At 46.6% G+C, this 17592-nt stretch overlaps 1 protein-coding gene across 3 annotated transcripts in view; it reads right to left on the reverse strand.

Moving 5' to 3' along the window:
* Dic1 (Dicarboxylate carrier 1) overlaps nt 1–17592 on the reverse strand; it is a 63361-nt gene that overhangs the window by 36225 nt on the left and 9544 nt on the right. For all 3 annotated transcript variants that reach the window (XM_084603752.1, XM_084603753.1, XM_084603754.1), the window contains exons 4-6: nt 13888–14048; nt 12632–12673; nt 10988–11102 (exon numbers count right to left, since the gene is read on the reverse strand). In XM_084603752.1, the coding sequence (XP_084459878.1) occupies nt 10988–11102; nt 12632–12673; nt 13888–14048 (318 nt within the window). The remainder of the gene's footprint in view (nt 1–10987; nt 11103–12631; nt 12674–13887; nt 14049–17592) is intronic.

The following is a 17592-nucleotide window of genomic DNA, read 5'->3' on the forward strand; positions in this document are numbered from 1 at the left end:
ACCTTATACGTAACAGACAGTAAGCTGATTGGTCTGTAATTTTTAAGGTCCTTAGCTTCCACTTTCTTATGAATGAGGATAAGGTCTGCGCTCTTCCATCGTTCCAATACCGTCGATGACACCAGGCACTGCGTATACAGGGTAGCCAGTTTTTCTAGCACGATATCCCCCTCGTCCTTCAACAAATCTATAGTTATTTGATCCTCTCCAGCTCTTTCCCCCTTTTCATAGTTTCCATTGCTTTCTTAACCTCGCCCTTCATCACTGGTGGAACGTCTGACTTTTTTTCCCTACTGCCAATCTCATTAGGGTCTCGACTACTTTGGCTACTGTAGAGATCAGTATAGAACTCCTCGGCTAAATTGACTACCTTGTCCATATCCGTGATGACATTGCTCACCTTGTCCTTTAGCGCATGCATCTGATTTCTGCCTATGCCTAATTTCTTCACCGCTTTAAGGCCTCCTCCGTTCTTTACAGCATGCTCAATTTTCTCCATGTTATACTTCCTTATATCAGCCACTTTGCGCTTATTGATTACCTTTGATATCTCTGCCAATTCTATGTGGTCTGCTGGATTGGAAGCTTTCATACTCTGGAGTTTCTTAATCAAACTTTTTGTCTTCTTAGACAGCTTACCAGTATTCTCTCTAACTATCCTACCGCCTACTTCTACAGCGCACTCAGTAATAATATCTCTGAAATTACTGTTTATTGCTTCTAAGGCAATGTCGCCATCCTCGGTTAGAGCTGAATATCTATTCTGAAGCGAGATCCTGAACTCTTCTGCCCTCCCCCTCACCGCTAATTTGTTGATGGACTTCTTTGTTACTAACCTGTTGCATTCCTTCTTCAGATTTAGACTAATTTGGGACCTAACCATCCTGTGGTCACTGCATTGCACTTTCCTTACTACCTGTACATCTTGCATAATGGCGGGGATCGAACACAGTATGAAGTCAATTTCATCTTTAGTCTCCCCGTTAGGACTTTTCCATGTCCATTTCCGGTTCTTCCATTTGCTGAAGAAGGTATTCATGATTCGTAAGTTACTGCGCTCTGTAAACTCAACTAGTAACTCCCCCCTGCTATTCCTAGAACCGATGCCATAGTCACCTATTGCCTGGTCTCCTGCCTGCTTTTTCCGTACCTTGGCATTGAAGTCCCCCATTAGTACAGTATACTGCGTTTTTACTTTCCGCATTGCCAATTCTACATCTTCGTAGAAGCTTTCAACTGCCAGGTCATCATAACTACAAGTATGTGCATAGGCCTTCAGTTTATACCGCTTATTAAGCTTAATTATGAAGCAGCTGTGGCGTAGCGGTAGAACATTCGCCTCGCATGCAAGAGGACTGGGTGTCACGAAACCGGCGCACATTTTATTAAGGGGGGATGAGGGTCTTGAAAACTTTTTTTTTATTTCTCAACCTATCTTGCTGAAAATTGCCATGGTGATATATCTTTGAATGCTGATTCCAAATATGTATTTAGATTTTAAATACCTCATCTAGACATGAAGATATGGCAAGATAATGTACCGCACATAGTGTCTTTTCTTACGGGCCATTACGGTATTTTATTAATTAAAAAAAACTGGTTCTGAAAATATGCTGTCATTTCTAAGGGCCTACTGCACATCCTAAAACTAAGGAAATTTTCATGAAGTCATTACATAGGTCATGAATGAATAACAAAGTTGGGGGAAAAAAAACAATGTGGGAGTAATTGGTTTGCATCTGATCTAATTGCTAGTCTATCAGACTTTATCAAAAACGGAAAGCTTTAGGATGTAGCTGAGATTTTCCTAAAAAAAATGATACCAAGTTCAATAAAATCCGTGCATGCAAACATTATGAAAAGTTCCGTAAGGCAAGGCTTTTTACCAAATAAACAAAGCTGAGAAAACTGCATTCAAAGTTTTACTCACTGTGCCACTTTTGTTTACCAATCACATGGAAAAATTTAATGCTTTAGCATGCCGCCCAGTTATTACTGAACACAATGACACCAAATTTACATAAATCTGTTCATGTAATGGCTGCGAAAGTCTATGTATGGCATTGGCACTTGACAAAAAAAGACACTCAGAAAGTCACTTGCTATAGTCTCTGAACCTTAAATCATTCACGTAAGTCCTGGGCAGTAGTCTTGGGTTTTGTCAGGCCTGTGCCTCTTGGCCATCTTCTTCTTGACCTTTTCACAATCGGTGTGATCCTTATCAGACCTGCACAGCCTCTGCTTATCTTTTTCAAGGCTCCTACGAATAAGGTACCTGCCAGGACTATAACCAAGCTGCGCTGCAACAGCTCTGCTGGTTGCTGCCATCCTTTGATTGAAGCGAGAAATTGCTTCTACAACAGCCCTTTGAACAGCCAGCAAAGAGTCATGCATGTTTTTAGAGCATTGGCTCACGATAACAGAGTGCAGGCACTCGATGGCATTCTGTGTCATGCCATCTTTGCAGCGCTCCAAGAGGGCCTCGTCGCCCAGCCTGGCAAAAACTGGCTCAAGCGCAGTGCGAACATGGCCTGGCAGAGGGTTTTTGTGTGGTGGCGGCTCCACCTGGTTTGCCAAAGCACGATTGAAGGCACACCATGAATCAACTCCCTGTGGACAGCAACTGTGATCTGGGGCTTCATCTGTTGAGGTCAGGTGCAACAGCGTGGCTTGCACTGCCTTTTTCATGCCTGCGACATCGTGGCTATGGCTCCGCAAGGCATACCCATAGTAATTGGTGATCTTTTTTATCTTTTCTTGGGTAAGGTTGCCCTTTCCACCAAGAGATTGCCCTTGTGCCCTCTTTTTCTCAACCAAGTTGCGAAGAGCCGTCCCCATCCGCTTGTGGACATGGTTGAGGCAGTCCTTTTCGATGGATATATATCCATACACGCCTTCCTGGGTCAATGCATGAAATGTGCGGCTATCACCATCCGAAAGTATGGTTGTGTACCGCAACCCATTTTTTTCCAAGGACCTATTGAATAAAATCATAGCTGCTTCAGTCTCCATCCGTCCGGCATTGCAGTCAATGTTCTTCATACACTTGTGGTTCACAGCCCAGTCACCATAACCATAGTCACTGGGATCAGGTGCCCCTTGGCACCCACGACAGTACCTCGAAATCACAACATGGTCCAGTACAAGGCCAGTGTAAAGTTCTATAATGCAGCCAACTGCAATATTTCAATTGTGGCCATGCGTTTTCCATGTGCCATCAAATATCACGTCTACATTCCCTGTTGGGTTCAGGAAGTCTTTGTATAAGTCCTTCACCACTTTGACACTTGCTGCTTCTGTAGCAGTAGCAACTGCCTGGCAAGCTTTCACCATAGTGTTCATGTGCCCCCTGAAAGTTTTGTGGTGAAGTCCTCGGTGGGAGAGGTTCATTGTTGCACAAAAATCCGCTAGAGCAGTCACTCCCTTCCTTATGCTTTGTATGCCTTTCATCGCTCGCAGATTTACTTCAAAAGGTATGATGCTAGATTTCCCGGGCACTCATGGCTGTTATGTATGTGCACAACTGCAACTCTGCTTCTCATCCTGTAGCGCCATCTCTACGTGGCCGTCTCAATCCTAACAAGGCTTCAGACAGCGCCACCTATGTAACCGCGACCCAAGTTCAAATCCTGAATAAACCTTAGTTCCTTTTCTGTTCACAACTGGGCTGGTCCGTGTCGTCAGTCTCTCCGACATTAACCAACATAACATGGTGTCAGAATAACCTAGAACCCCGTAAATATGGCCAGTGTGTTTCTGCAACCACCTCCTCACTTCAAGCCCGGCGACAACCCACATCAGGCATGGGAAGACTGGAAAGACGCCTACAACATCTACGAACTCGCATGCGAGTACGCCAGCAAGCCTCCCGCTACTCGCAAGGCCCTACTCCTCCATGTTCTCGGGCCCCGCGGCCGCCGCGTCGCCCAGACATTCCCCCCTCAACCTCCGAGCGCCGACGGCGCGCAGACGCCGGATCAAGTTACGTACCTCCTCGAGCAGTTCGACGCTCTGTACAAGCCATACAAAAACGTAATACAGGCGTGGGCTGTCTTCAACAGCATGCAACAAAAAGCAAACCAATTGTTCAACGACTTTGTAACTGACCTCCGGAGGCAAGCAGAAAAATGCGACTTTGGAGAAAAAGCAGAGAGGCTCATAGGCAACCACATCGTTGTCGGAATTAGAGACGCAGCATTGAGGGAGCGACTTTTCCGTGAACGGGACCTCACGCTTGACAAAATAATTACAACGTGCAAAGCAGCAGAGATTTCTAAGAAGCACGTAAAAGACCTGCAAGAGCCCAAGCTTGAAGTGCAAGTCATAAACAATCAGAAAAGACGGAACTCGTCAAAACAACTAGCTTCGAGAACCCCGCATTCGATCCCGCAGCAGAAGCAGCAACGCAAATGCTCGCGCTGTGGAACAACGCAAAAGCCGCGCACCTGCCCCGCTTACGGTCACAACTGTTACGCCTGCGGCAAATTCGGGCATTTTTCGAGAATGTGTAAACAACGCCAACGAGGCAGCAACTTAAGTCAGCGAATCGGGCTCCTTGAAGGTCCTCAGCAGCAGGATCAGCAACAAGAATTCTTCCTGGAGAGCCTCGATCTCCTCAACGTAAAAAGTGCCTCAGAATGGTTCGAAACAGTCTGCGTGAATGGTCACAGCATCTGGTTCAAGTTGGACACCGGCTCCGACGTGAACATCATGCCCATGCATCAAATCAGAAACTGGCGTATGCAACCAGACATGAAGCCGACGTATGCACGAGTGACGACGTACATTGGGCAGGAACTTCCTATATATGCTGAATGCCAACTGCAATGCTCAGCGGGCGAAAACTCCTGCATCTTGAATTTCCTCGTCGTCAACCAGCCACTAAAGCCAATCTTAGGCGCCGACGCATGCAAGGCATTGCAGCTCATCAAAAGAGTACGGCCGCAGCGAACAACTGTAGCTGCATGCACAGCAACCCAGACCATAAGGAACGTGCTCGACGACTTTTCTGATGTATTTGAAGGCATTGGGAAATTGCCTGGGGTGTGCTCTATACAATTGAAAGAAGGAGTGATTCCTACGGTGTCAGCTCCACGCCGAGTACCCTGCGCAATAGAGCACAAAGTGAAGGCCGAACTGCAACGGATGGAAGAGAACGGCATCATAATGAAGGTGACAGAGCCTTCCGAGTGGGTTCACCCAGTTGTCATTATTCACAAAAAAGATGGCAACGTAAGGCTGTGTTAGACCCTCGCAACCTTAACGCAGCTGTGAAAAGACAGCACTATCAGGTTCCAGTTCCTGAAGAGTTATTCGCAACGCTGAATGGTGCTAAGATTTTCTCTGTTCTCGATGCTAAAAGTGCATTCTATCAGCTGGTCCTAGACGAGCCAAGCTCGCGCTTGTGCACTTTCACGACGCCCTGGGGACGCTATCGTTTCTTTCGGGTTCCATTTGGCCTTGCAACAGCTCCTGAACTTTTCCAACAAGCCATAGACAGGGTGTTTGAGCAGCAACCAATTGTCAAGCCCTATTCTGACGACATCCTTGTGGCATCAAGAAACCTTGAAGAACATGCGGGCAACCTGAGACAGGTGCCAGAGCCAACTACCTGAAACTTAACAAGGAAAAGCTCCAGCTGGCTTTGACGTCCATTACATACCTTGGACACCAACTATCATCCCATGGGATTGCTCCAGACCCAGCAAAGGTGACAGCCGTCGAGTCTATGCCACTGCCAACAAACAAGCAAGAACTGCAGAGATTTCTTGGAATGGTTACCTACTTGACGAAATTCATTGCCAACTTTCCGGAACTCACAAGCCCTCTTCGTGAACTACTGAAGACGGATGTTCACTGGCACTGGACGCAACAACATACCGACATCGTCCAGCTCGTGAAGTCAAGGTTGATTACAGCACCCGTTCTTCGCTATTTTGATCCATCAAAGCCCATGAAAATTTCTACGGACGCCAGCTCCTATAGAATGGGATCAGTCTTACTGCAAGAAGGCAGACCCGTGGCCTACGCTTCAGCAGCTCTCAAAGCCACCCAGCAGCAGTATGCGCAAATCGAGAAAGAACTGCTAGCCGTCGTGTTTGCGTGTGAAAGATTTCATTACTACACGTTCGCACGTGAAGTGACCATACAGTCGGATCACAAACCTCTGATTGGCCTGCAGAATAAGGACCTGAACAAAATGTCACCCCAACTTCAAAGGCTACTACTTCGCCTCCAGCGGTACACCGTGACTCTGACTTACGTTCCGGGAAAACAACTAGCAGTTGCAGATGCCTTATCAAGAGCTCCCGATGGGTCAACAAGAATGGAAACAGCAGATCACGATCCAGGATGGCCTCAAAAACTCGCACAGGTAGACAACAAAGTCAAACCATCCTACCATGTGAGAAGCGAGCTCTACACAACGGAAGGCTTTGTGTGCTACGGCCAACGCTTGGTTATACCAGCCGCATGCCAGGCAAATGTGCTTCGCACGCTCCACCAAGCACACCGCGGAATCGTTGCGTGCAAGGGTTTGGCAAGCCAGAGTGTGTATTGGCCAACTCTAAACCAGGACATCGAGACTTTGGTCAAGAGCTGTTACATATGTCAATCACATCAAATTGGCAATCCACACCAGCCTCTATTGGACCGAGCCCTTCCTGATCGACCTTGGCAACAACTCGCCATGGACTTCTTCCATCTGCAGGGAAAGACATACCTGCTGATTGTCGATTATTTTTCCAAGTATGTAGAGGTTCGGCAGATGAGAACAACCACAGCAAGTTCGCTGATACAGGTACTGAAGGAAACATTTGCCAGGTTTGGCATTCCTGTGACAATCGTATCTGGTCAGGGACCACCTTTCGACAGCGACGAGCTTAGAAAGTTCTTCCGTGAGTGGGACGTGACACACCAGCCGTCTTCTCCCTTCTACCCCCGTAGCAATGGTCAAGCAGAAAGAACAATACAGACCATCAAGGCTATGATGACTAAAGCAGCCGAGGAAGGCAACGACCTAGCAGTAGTGATCCTCAACTACCGCTCCACACCAATACCAGGAGCAAAATCACCGGCTGAGCTCCTGATGGGTAGAAAGCTTCGCACATTCCTACCAACACTACCAAGTGCCTTGAAACCAAGCTTTCCAACTGAGGCTCACCAGAATCTTTCGCAAGAAACGCAGAAACAACAACACAAGCATGCTGACCTGAACACAAGAAACCTTCCTTCGCTTGTTCCTGGCCAACCCGTATGGCTCCGAAATAGCCGCAACTGGACAAAAGCCACCATGGTAAATGTGGGCCCAGAGCCTAGAAGGTACGCCGTGAAAACAGACACCAGAGGCATTTTTGTAAGAAATCGAATCCACCTGCGACCACGAACGGCGGAACGTCCTACTGCCCAAACTTCGCCGGAAGACTACGAGGTAATTGACTCAAGCACTCCTCAACAGAACCCAGAATATCCGGTCCTTCCTACCCAACCACTTCAAGTACCTTCTTGCCCACCTCATACTACTCAATCAGGAAGAAGGATCAAGCCTCCTGTACGTTATCCGAGCCCAGTCAGTGACTTCAGATAACCAGGATATTCCGTGTGCAACCTTCTCAATTTTTGTTAAAGAAGGGCGTGTTATGTATGCGCACAACTGCAACTCTGCTTCTCATCCTGTAGCGCCATCTCTACGTGGCCGTCTCAATCCTAACAAGGCTCAGACAGCGCCACCTACGTAACCGCGACCCAAGTTCAAATCCTGAATAAACCTTATTTCCTTTTCTGTTCACAACTGGGCTGGTCCGTGTCGTCAGTCTCTCCGACATTAACCAACATAACAGTGGCGACGAAAAGTGTCGCTCGGCGAAATCGCAATTCGAACATGTGAGCACTAACTTCACAGCTAAGCCATACTCTCTTCCGCTGCATTTCGCGAGTTGAACACTGGCCATCCCACACTTGCTGCAGCTTGTGGATGCAAACAGCTTCTTCAGTATGCTCATATCAACAATTATGTACTCAGTGCCGCGATCGTCGTCTACACTTACTGTGCTGACGTTCATCAGCTCGAACTTGCGGGAAGTCGCGGACTTCTTCGCCAATGACGTCCTGGCATTATCTGCGTATTTTTCGCGTCCCGTGCACTCCGCCTCTGTGAAAAACACTGTTTCCAAACGTTGAGCCCGCGAACTCGGTTTAGCCACGTCCATCGGCGCTGAAGCGGCGTGCAGAAACGCCGAAGTCGTCGTTAGGCTTAGCTCAGCCGGCTGGGCCGCGTCCGACGACACGGAATTCGAAGCGACTCGCAGAGCATCAAAAGTCGATATTTTCGACGAGCTAAGTCCAAGCGCATCCACTGGCACCGCAGACACTTGCAGTAACACCGAAGTTGACGCCGATCGGCACGGACCAGTCGCGGCATCCACCAACGAAGCTGACATCGACGGTGTCGGTCCAGCCGCGTCCATCGGCAAAACTGTGGTCGACGAGTTCAATCCAGCCGCATCCGCCGACGGCCCTGCAGCTTGCACCAACACCGAAGCTGTAGTTCTCGATGTGGCACTCTTCTTATTCCACGCACGTCTCTTTTTGCCGACTGCTTTTCGCGTGCTTGCTTTCAAGTGCGCGTCTCGCGCCATCGAGACACGCGGAACAGACACCAGGAAGGCAAATACACACGAAAACAAAAACTTCGAAGCTAAGAGGAGCGAGTTAATAGTCAAAATATTTACAGGAACGATGAGAAAAAAGGCAGAACGAGAAATGCTAGGAAACAAAGAGGAGCGCAAAAAATCACGTGCCAGCGGGCGAAAGCAGACGACGAAGAGTCGGCAACGCAGTCGCGGGAGGCGAGGCATGCGTCACGGCCAATCAGAGGGCTGCGCCTCGAAGAGCGCTCGCTTTACCCAATCAGCGGCTGTCTCGCGACGATTCACCCGTAGCAGACGGATGCCGAAAGCTCCGCTGTGCGAAAACCTACAACGTGTTGAGAGACGCCAGGGGAGAGAGCGGGAAACGAGCTTTCAAACGAGATTAAGATGGCGCCTATCGGTTCGCACCACGTGGAGCTACGGCGGCTTGAAAATAGTGCAAATTTTCGTGTTTGGAGTTCAATTTCGGCTCACCGACGTTTCTAAATTGCCGTTATTTTAATACTTTGAGTAGGAATTGAGCTATAATATTTTGTAGAGGCATAGTCGGGACATTGAAGACTTCAAAACAGCAATTTTTGAAAATTGCCATTTTTGACCATTTTTCGCGATTTTAAGACCCGTGTCCCACCTTAAGCTGGCGCAGCGCGAGGCCCGTGCGGCGTGCATCGAAATTTCCAGAAGGTTCGAGAAAAGCTTCCTTCCCTGCGCAAGAAAGCGCGTGGCTTTGTACAAGTCGCTGTCACCCTCGTTCTCATCACCCGGCGATGACGGTGATTCATCCGCCCGGAAAATGCCAGACGTCTCCAGAAAATTCTACGGGACCTAGCCAATGACGACGCGCAACTCGACGGGAGGAAAAGGGAGCGCTGTAACCAGTGAAGCTAAATGTGTGTGTGTGTGGCGCGCTAGCCTTAGCGTCCGTTAACAGCCAGAGGCGGCGCGCCCTATTTATGGAGGCCACGCCGCTTGTGTAGTGAGTTAGTGATTGCGGCGTATTCGCTAGTGCTTCGGCTGGACCCCCAGTAACACCCGCAGCTGGCAAGCGCACGGGCCTGAGAGGGAGCAACGCTCGTCTTGCATGGCGGCCACATCGTGACTCTCGAGGCGTCAAACTGCAACAGTGCCTAGTGAGCAATTTGGTGTTTGTTTATGTGAATCTCTCGTGCTTTATCTGTGTTGTAAAGCCTATGAGTTATTGAATACATCTGTAGTTGTATGCTTAGCGTTTGTTTTTCTGTGAACCTCGCATCTGTACAAGTTTAGTGTTTGTGTGTTCCTCTGTATCGTCTCTTGCTGTGTATAAAGCTTGTTTTGTTTGTTACATCTGACTCTGACCCTTATTCTGGCTTGAACCGGCGAAAGCAGGGCACCAAACGGCCACCCCCTTCTGTCACTAAAAGGTAGTTGAATTCCAGCTGAGCTTGCCACGCAAGTCGAGGGTTATCTCCTTTGCGACCGGAACAGCTACCCCACTCACTTTAAGGGTGTCTGGGAGTGTGCGCACCGTTAAGGGTGCATCGTTAATAATCCTTCTAATTATTAACGGGTGATACCGGGGTTCGAATCTGGTGCCGTGCAATTCTCCACCGGATTAAAAAAAAAAAATCCGTGTGTCGATGGAATTGCATAAACAGGTCTGGGGTGCGACCTGATGCCGGTGAACCACATCCGGCAAAGCACTCCCTCACCAGAACAGGAGTTGGCCACTCTAGTGCAGTAATTGCCCGCAGCCTCCCACGATTAGTCTTATAAAATCCCGGCCCTCAGTCACCAGCGGCTGCGGAACAACTGACCATGGCAGCGGTCAGACCTGTGATGCAGCAGGGGGTGCTAAGGATTCCTGGCTCCGCTGGACAGGCCGCCATTGGAAACTGACCCTGGCAACGTTTAACGCTAGAACCCTAGCTAGTGAAGCTAGTTTAGCAGTGCTGTTAGAGGAACTAGAGGGCATGAAATGGGGTGTCATAGTGTTTAGTGAATACCAAATGCTATTCACAAATTATAAGGCGTTTAAAATATTCACATACCTCTTTTTATAAGTTATAACTTTAAATTTTCCTTGCCTTCATTTCCAGCCCTCTTTGTCAAGTATTTGGATACTCAGGCATTCGAACCCTTATACCCAGAGCCCAACCCGTAATGGTACTTCTCATGAGTTCTGTGCTTATGGCACACCTGTGATTTTAATGCAAGGCCTGTCAGCACTGCCTATGACTATCTGCCTTCTGGGTTGGGTGAGTACTTCCTTCCTTGGTCTTTTGTAGCTAGTAAAAGGTTCCATTTTTGGTGAAACTATTCACAAAGACTTGTTTCTAACAACAGGCAGTGTGGCCCACCTGTCCAATGGTCATGAGGACAGCTCTCGCGGTGGCCGCCCCACCCCCTGAGAAGAGCTTCAGTGCACCCTCCTGTCGGTAGACACGCCACAGGCCGTCCAACGCATTCTTGTAACTGGGTGCAGAGGGGAATTAAAAGACGACCGCCAGTCACTCAGCAACAAGAAGACACAAGCGGATGGACGACAAGGTTCAGGTGCCCACAAAAGTTTTTGGAGCACCCAAGATGGAAAAATGCTAAAAATGCTCAAGCGGTTACTATCCTAAGTTTAAGAGTGGGAATTAAAATGGTGTGCTTTGGATCTCCCTGCATGGCACGAATGCCATGATTCCCCAATGTCAGGGCGTTCCATGGAGATTTTGGATTCTGTGCACCTTCCATGTAGCAAAAAACTTCTGCAGGAACATGAACGATGTTAGTGATGTCCCAAGCTAGGTGATGGCTTCTAACTTCAGATAAACTAGAGCAAGAGACTGAGAACTAGCTTCCACAAAACCCACGACTTCCATGGTCTAAGATGCACACTTTTTGGGTTGCGTATGCATCCAAATACATGAATGCTTTGATCTCCACCTCTCCCTACCTCGTGTTTTTTGGGAAACAACTATGCTGCAGTTGTTCATTGCAAACTGTTGAAATACAGAAAGTGTCATAGTAAGCTGGTGTGACAAATTTCTTAGGGGGCGGGGGGTGGCTCTGTATCTAAGCTTTCTTTCCCCCATGTATCGTAGGTAAAAAGGCACAGACAACAAGACACCATGGGAGGTTCCTTAGTCTCTTTTGAAAGCAAGTACCGGGTTCCCTGAGGCTGCAAGGGTACCAAAAACATAATTCAGACATTTATACGGTTCAAAGACAAACTGCCAATCCCAATCGTGATGTATGGTCACTTAGGCATGCAGAACATTGTTATGCTGGTTTTTTTTTGCCTCAATTATTACTTGTATATTGCTTGTATGCCTTTCTTATGCTGTGCATATTTTGTATTCTAGTACTCCACCTACTCCTTTCTGTAATATTCCTACCCTGAGTAAAAATAAATAAAATAAATAAATGTAGTGAGTGAGCAAATATAACACATGCTTACAGAAGCATCACAAAAACAAAGAAAGAAAACAGCCGCCATAAGCAAGCTTCTGAAAGGTTTCTAAAAGGTTGTAACAACCTGCAATCACATCACAAAGGCAGCATTCAGCCAACATATTAAGACGACAGCAAGAAGAGCCTCAGTAGGCAAAAAGCACATTGTAGGCCAAATAATTCCAATGGCCAGAAGTGGCAATTGTACTTTTGTCTACCTTCATTTTGCACCCGTGTCACCCCCTTAGATGCTCCGGGGGAAGCACCTAAACAACAGTTACGGATGACCCAAAGGGATGTTCCAGACAGATGTGTGTCGGTTTGCAAACTCAACCAAGAAAGAATGACAAGAAACTTGATGAAAAGGTATGATTCCATATAAATTGTGATTCCATGCAACAAGAATTCCATACAAAGTATAAAACGCAGGCAGCTTCAAAGCAGCTAATTGTTTGGAAAAGGAAAGTATCGACGTAGCAAGCATGCTAACACTTTAAAAAATTCATTTTTCCATTACAAATGTCAGTGCATTCCCAAAAAAGATATGTTTGTGCCAGACTCACTTTCTCCGGCTCTCTACAGGAAGTTTGATGTCGTTCTGCATCCTGGGAAAAAAATATACAGCTCAAATCAATGCAATGTTTTCACAACTGCATAGGTAGTCATCTCAAACTCTTTTGGGACAGTTTGGATTTTGTGTGGTTGACTTTTTTTGCAGTAGACAGCAACGTAAAAAGGAAATACTTATTCAGAACAGAGTGGTCTCAAATGTCAACAAAAACAGCGTCAAACTCATGGTGAGGCCACGCTATGAATTTGGCAGCATTTGCATGATTTGCCTGCTTATAATCCATATTTGTTTTAAAGCAGTAGCGAGGATTCTCAAAAGGACTACATGAGCTCTGGCTTCAGTTCAGACAATGAATCAGTCAGATCCTCAACCTGGAACTCCAAGGAAAGCATAGTTTCAATTTCAAGTCGCTCTTAATCAGTTACATAACAACTTTCCTCCTGCTCTATTTTCATTCACTAGGGTTTTAGCAACAAGGAAAACTGGCAAGTGTGTTGGCTTCTCCACTGAGACGGGAAGGTGAAATTGGAGTACAGCCTTCCAGGACCCTTGGATCCCAAGTTAGACATGGTGTCCCTAAGCCATACAGGCACGTTCGCGTGTAAAATGGGGCTTCATATCTATGCGTTGTCATGTTTTAGATAATGTGCTATCTCATGACTGTATGTGAAGGGAGCTGTGCAGAATATTAGACGCCCAACTTGACACAGGACTAAGAACAGAAAAATTGGATGATACAAGTGGCATACACTACTTGCACTATCATTCATTTCCCTGCCCTCACTCCTGTCTCAAGTAGCAGTTCCCTCTTTTTTTTATGAACATGTACCAACTGGCCCAAACGTTCACCCTGTCAATTTACACAGGTGAACAATGCTATAGTGTAGGCCCTCTCCCTCTTTTTTTATGAACATGTTGTACCCACTGGCCCAAGCATTCACCCTATCAATTTACACAGGTGAACAATGCTGTAGTACAGGCCCTCACTATAATATGGTGGTATTTTTTCCAGCACCTTTTTGGTGTACTGACATCCCAGCATGCCTCATCACCGCTTTGCTGAGACAGACGGAAACAAGCTACAGTGTAGGCCCTCACTATAATATGGTGGTATTTTTTCCAGCACCTCTTTGGTGTACTGACATCCCAGCATGCCTCATCACCGCTTTGCTGAGACAGTCAGAAACAAACGCCTCCCATTCCCTCAGGTGCAATGCACCTCTTCTCCTGGGTGGAGCTATGCCGTACCTGACGTTCACCATGTCGGCGGGGGTGCCCACAAAGCCACCGGCCGCACCCGCAATGCCAGCCACAAAGATCTTCTGGTAGAACTTCATGTTCTCCCCCGGCTTGACCAGGGACTGGCGAATCACCTCGTACATGCCGAACCGGGTCGTAGAGTACGTCAACTGCACCAAGGCATGCCCCAATGCCCCATTATGGCCTGGCTGTGCTCGACCTTAGGTTGGGCATTCGCCCGAGCCCCACAACCTCTGGCCGAATGGGAAACGCATAAAGCAGAGGTGTGAACTGATAAAGTGAACAGCAATTATTGCAATGAAAGGAGCGCCTATTTAAACATTCCTTACACTGTGAAAACAGTGATGCAAGTGAAGTTGAAACCAAGAGTGAAATGCACAAGAAGAAGCAGTATGCCATCATGAACACACTACTACAGCCGAACCCAGATATATTGAACTTGAAGGGGATTGCGAAATAGATAAATATATCGATAATTTGATGTACAGAAATCAGCCCGAGAGGTCGCTTGCGATTGCGAAAACCATTCCGTATTTGTCGCGTAATCAGCCCACTCACATAATGAACCCACCCTCCACTTTCGCCCTCGAGAATTTGAAAAAATAAAAAAATGCATTAAACGGTGCTGCATGATTCCGTTTCGGCCGTCACATCCCCAGCTCACTTATTGGCCAAGGTGCTAAGCAGCAATAACATCATGCCTTGCTTATCGTTTGACTGTACTTTTGATGCTAGCTTCTGCGGTGGCGGGGAGCGAACTTGGCAGAGTGCCCGTGATGGCTTGAATGCACAAGCCTGGTTTGATTTATCACGCCGAAAATCATTGGAAAGCGTGATAGCTGAAAATGTAGTTTGAAACGAACAATGCTAAAAGCCGGTGTCATGATCGCAGTTGACAACGTGCTTTCATTGATTCATAGATGCAAGGATGGACGATTCTCAAAAGAAAAAAAGCACAAATCTGCCGCTTCTTAACGTGCACAGCCGCCATAGCTTATGCTATGCCGCGTGTTTAGCACGATGACACAAGATGCGTATCATAAGTCACCTGGTGCGCACAGAAGGTTCACAACATGCACTGGTGAAAGCGTCCGACGTTCTGTCTACAATGGGCAGATCTGGCTTGTCGGCGCATGCGTAGTGCGTGTTGCTGCAAACAAAAACCGGGAATGTGAGAGGGAGGGGAAAGAGAAAGCTCGGCAGAAGAATGGGCACACCCTTGCGCTTCGGTCTATTGCGTTGTTTCCCCTCTCTCGAACACTACAGCTGCATTGGCTATGTCTGCTCCGTACCGGCCGTTGCCAAACCGGTTCCCTCTCATTTCTTCCGCGTGTCGCCTGAAAACGTCACGCGGCAAATGGCCGAGAATGATGCGATTGTCTTCGGGGAAGGTGCACCTTCCAGTGAGCGATGCAGAGTTCGATATATCGAACGACCAGTGAATTTGGAGTTCAATATACACGCAGCTTTTCTATACTTTTACAAAGGATTTTCAAGGGGATATTACGTGAATTCAATATATCTAAAATTCGAATTATCCGGGTTCGACATATCCCGGTGCAACTGCATATGGTACTCACACTCTTGGTCAAAAGTTCTAAAGCCAAAGCATTTTCATCTCAGCTGCAAAATAAAGTCACCATGGCACCGTGAAAGACTAAAGGGGCGTGAATTGCTATGAGAGCTTCTTGCTGCGACAAGTAACCATTTCCCAGCATAATAAAGGACCTTCGGCCTTTAATGATGCCGTCACGGCTCCATTTTGTGGCTGAGAACAAAATCCTTTGGCTTTAGGACTTTTGACCAAGGCTATAAATTATCAACCTATTATTTTGTTGAACAAGTTTACAATGTAGGAAAGTGGCTAATTACAGAGCACAAAATAGACACAAAAATTGGTAGTTTTGCAACTTTAATGGCTTTCATATTCATTATTATATGGGCAACCAGTCCCCCTGGCAAGCTAAGAAAAAATATAACTACTTTATGAGCAAACCCAGTAACTACTGCCCACTGCTGACAAGAAACATCGCCCACAGCAAGATGGGGTCAGACACTAACTCTTTCGAGGCTGCCACATACACCATCACTGATGGACTATGAACAATAAATTTGTACGTGCTGCCAGCCACCAATTTCCATGCATGGGAATACATTCAGACATCTGGAAGCTAATCTCAGAGATATCAGCTTTAGGCACAGTTTGGCTTTTTCCCAACAGGCACGATGCATAAGGGTTTTTTATCTGGAGAGCAGCGGCAAGTGAGATAAAGACACGTGCTGCCAAGTTCGTGTCGGCTCACGCAATGATTCCAACTACCTGCAACGTCGACGAATGTCCAAAGACAAGAATAGTTAGTTTTCACTGGCTCTTAAATGTGCATGCATGACAGCGACATGTTCTCCCTGTTTTATCTCTGTAGAAGGATTTTACACACTACAATAACAATCTGTTGCCACCACTGATAGAGTGTATCCAGTTTTCCCTTAGATGGGAACTTACAGTGCACCTGAGCGAAGAATTCTGCATGGCACTCTGAAGTAGACAAAAGAAACGCCCGACTGCCCTGAATTTTTCTTCATTTTTCTCAATCCAACTGGCACACGTTATTTGTGCAAGCAAGAATAAGTATGTTTTTGGACACAGATTTTGGGGAAAGCAACACATGCTCGTTTCCAATGGGTCTTGGGAAGAGGTGACCAATGCTGAAGCTCATAGTCTTCATTATCTACCAGGGAAATGCGAAGGTTCCCAGGGAGGAGTATTCAAATGTAGAAAAAAATCTAGCGGTCCACTACCACTATAGATAACGCCCGTTTCACAACACTGCTGGCTCCCCTGCAAGTTGCAGACTTGGACACAGCAGTCAGCCCTGATGAAAAATACTTCAGTATGGATAGTGGTTTCTTCAGTTCATCAATTGCAGTGAAGCTTTTTAAGCCATACCAAGCCAGCCTTGAACACTTAGCTTTCAGAGAAGAGCTCCTGCAGCAAATTTTCAACCCTGATGAAAAACTAGCCCTCCACAAAATGTGCCAAACTAAGCCAATCAAATTCAAGAACACAAAAAAACCATAAGCTGTGCGATGAGTAGGAGATGACCAAGCTCAAAACAGATGTTTTTAGCAATTTAGCAATCTTTTTATGAGAATGGCACACCTTTAGAGTGAAGCTCACCTCACAGCATAATCAGTGTGTGATGATTCGGGTTCAATGCATTTCATTAGTGTAATTAGTATAATGGGTACCTCGGACTGGCAGCAATGCTCAAGGAAACTGGGTGGGAACCACCGGTTCCGAACATCAAAGATACCTTAAAGACAGAAGTGCTAAATTTTCGCAAGTACAAAAAGACACAACATAGCATATGTCTTATAGTCTGACTTAGTTAAAGGCAATCTTTTATTTTTAGGTTCATGCCCTTTTAAAATATTTGTGTTCATTTTATCCAGCACACTAAGATTTTTTTCATCCAGTCAACTGGGGTGGGAACCACCGGTTCCGAACATCAAAGATACCTTAAAGACAGAAGTGCTAAATTTTCGCAAGTACAAAAAGACACAACATAGCATATGTGTTATAGTCTGACTTAGTTAAAGGCAATCTTTTATTTTTAGGTTCATGCCCTTTTAAAATATTTGTGTTCATTTTATTCAGCACACTAAGATTTTTTTCATCCAGTCATGTAAAAT

This window comes from Amblyomma maculatum, chromosome 5 (assembly GCF_055883805.1).
Source record: "Amblyomma maculatum isolate TAMU_Amacu chromosome 5, ASM5588380v1, whole genome shotgun sequence".
NCBI lineage: Eukaryota > Metazoa > Arthropoda > Arachnida > Ixodida > Ixodidae > Amblyomma > Amblyomma maculatum.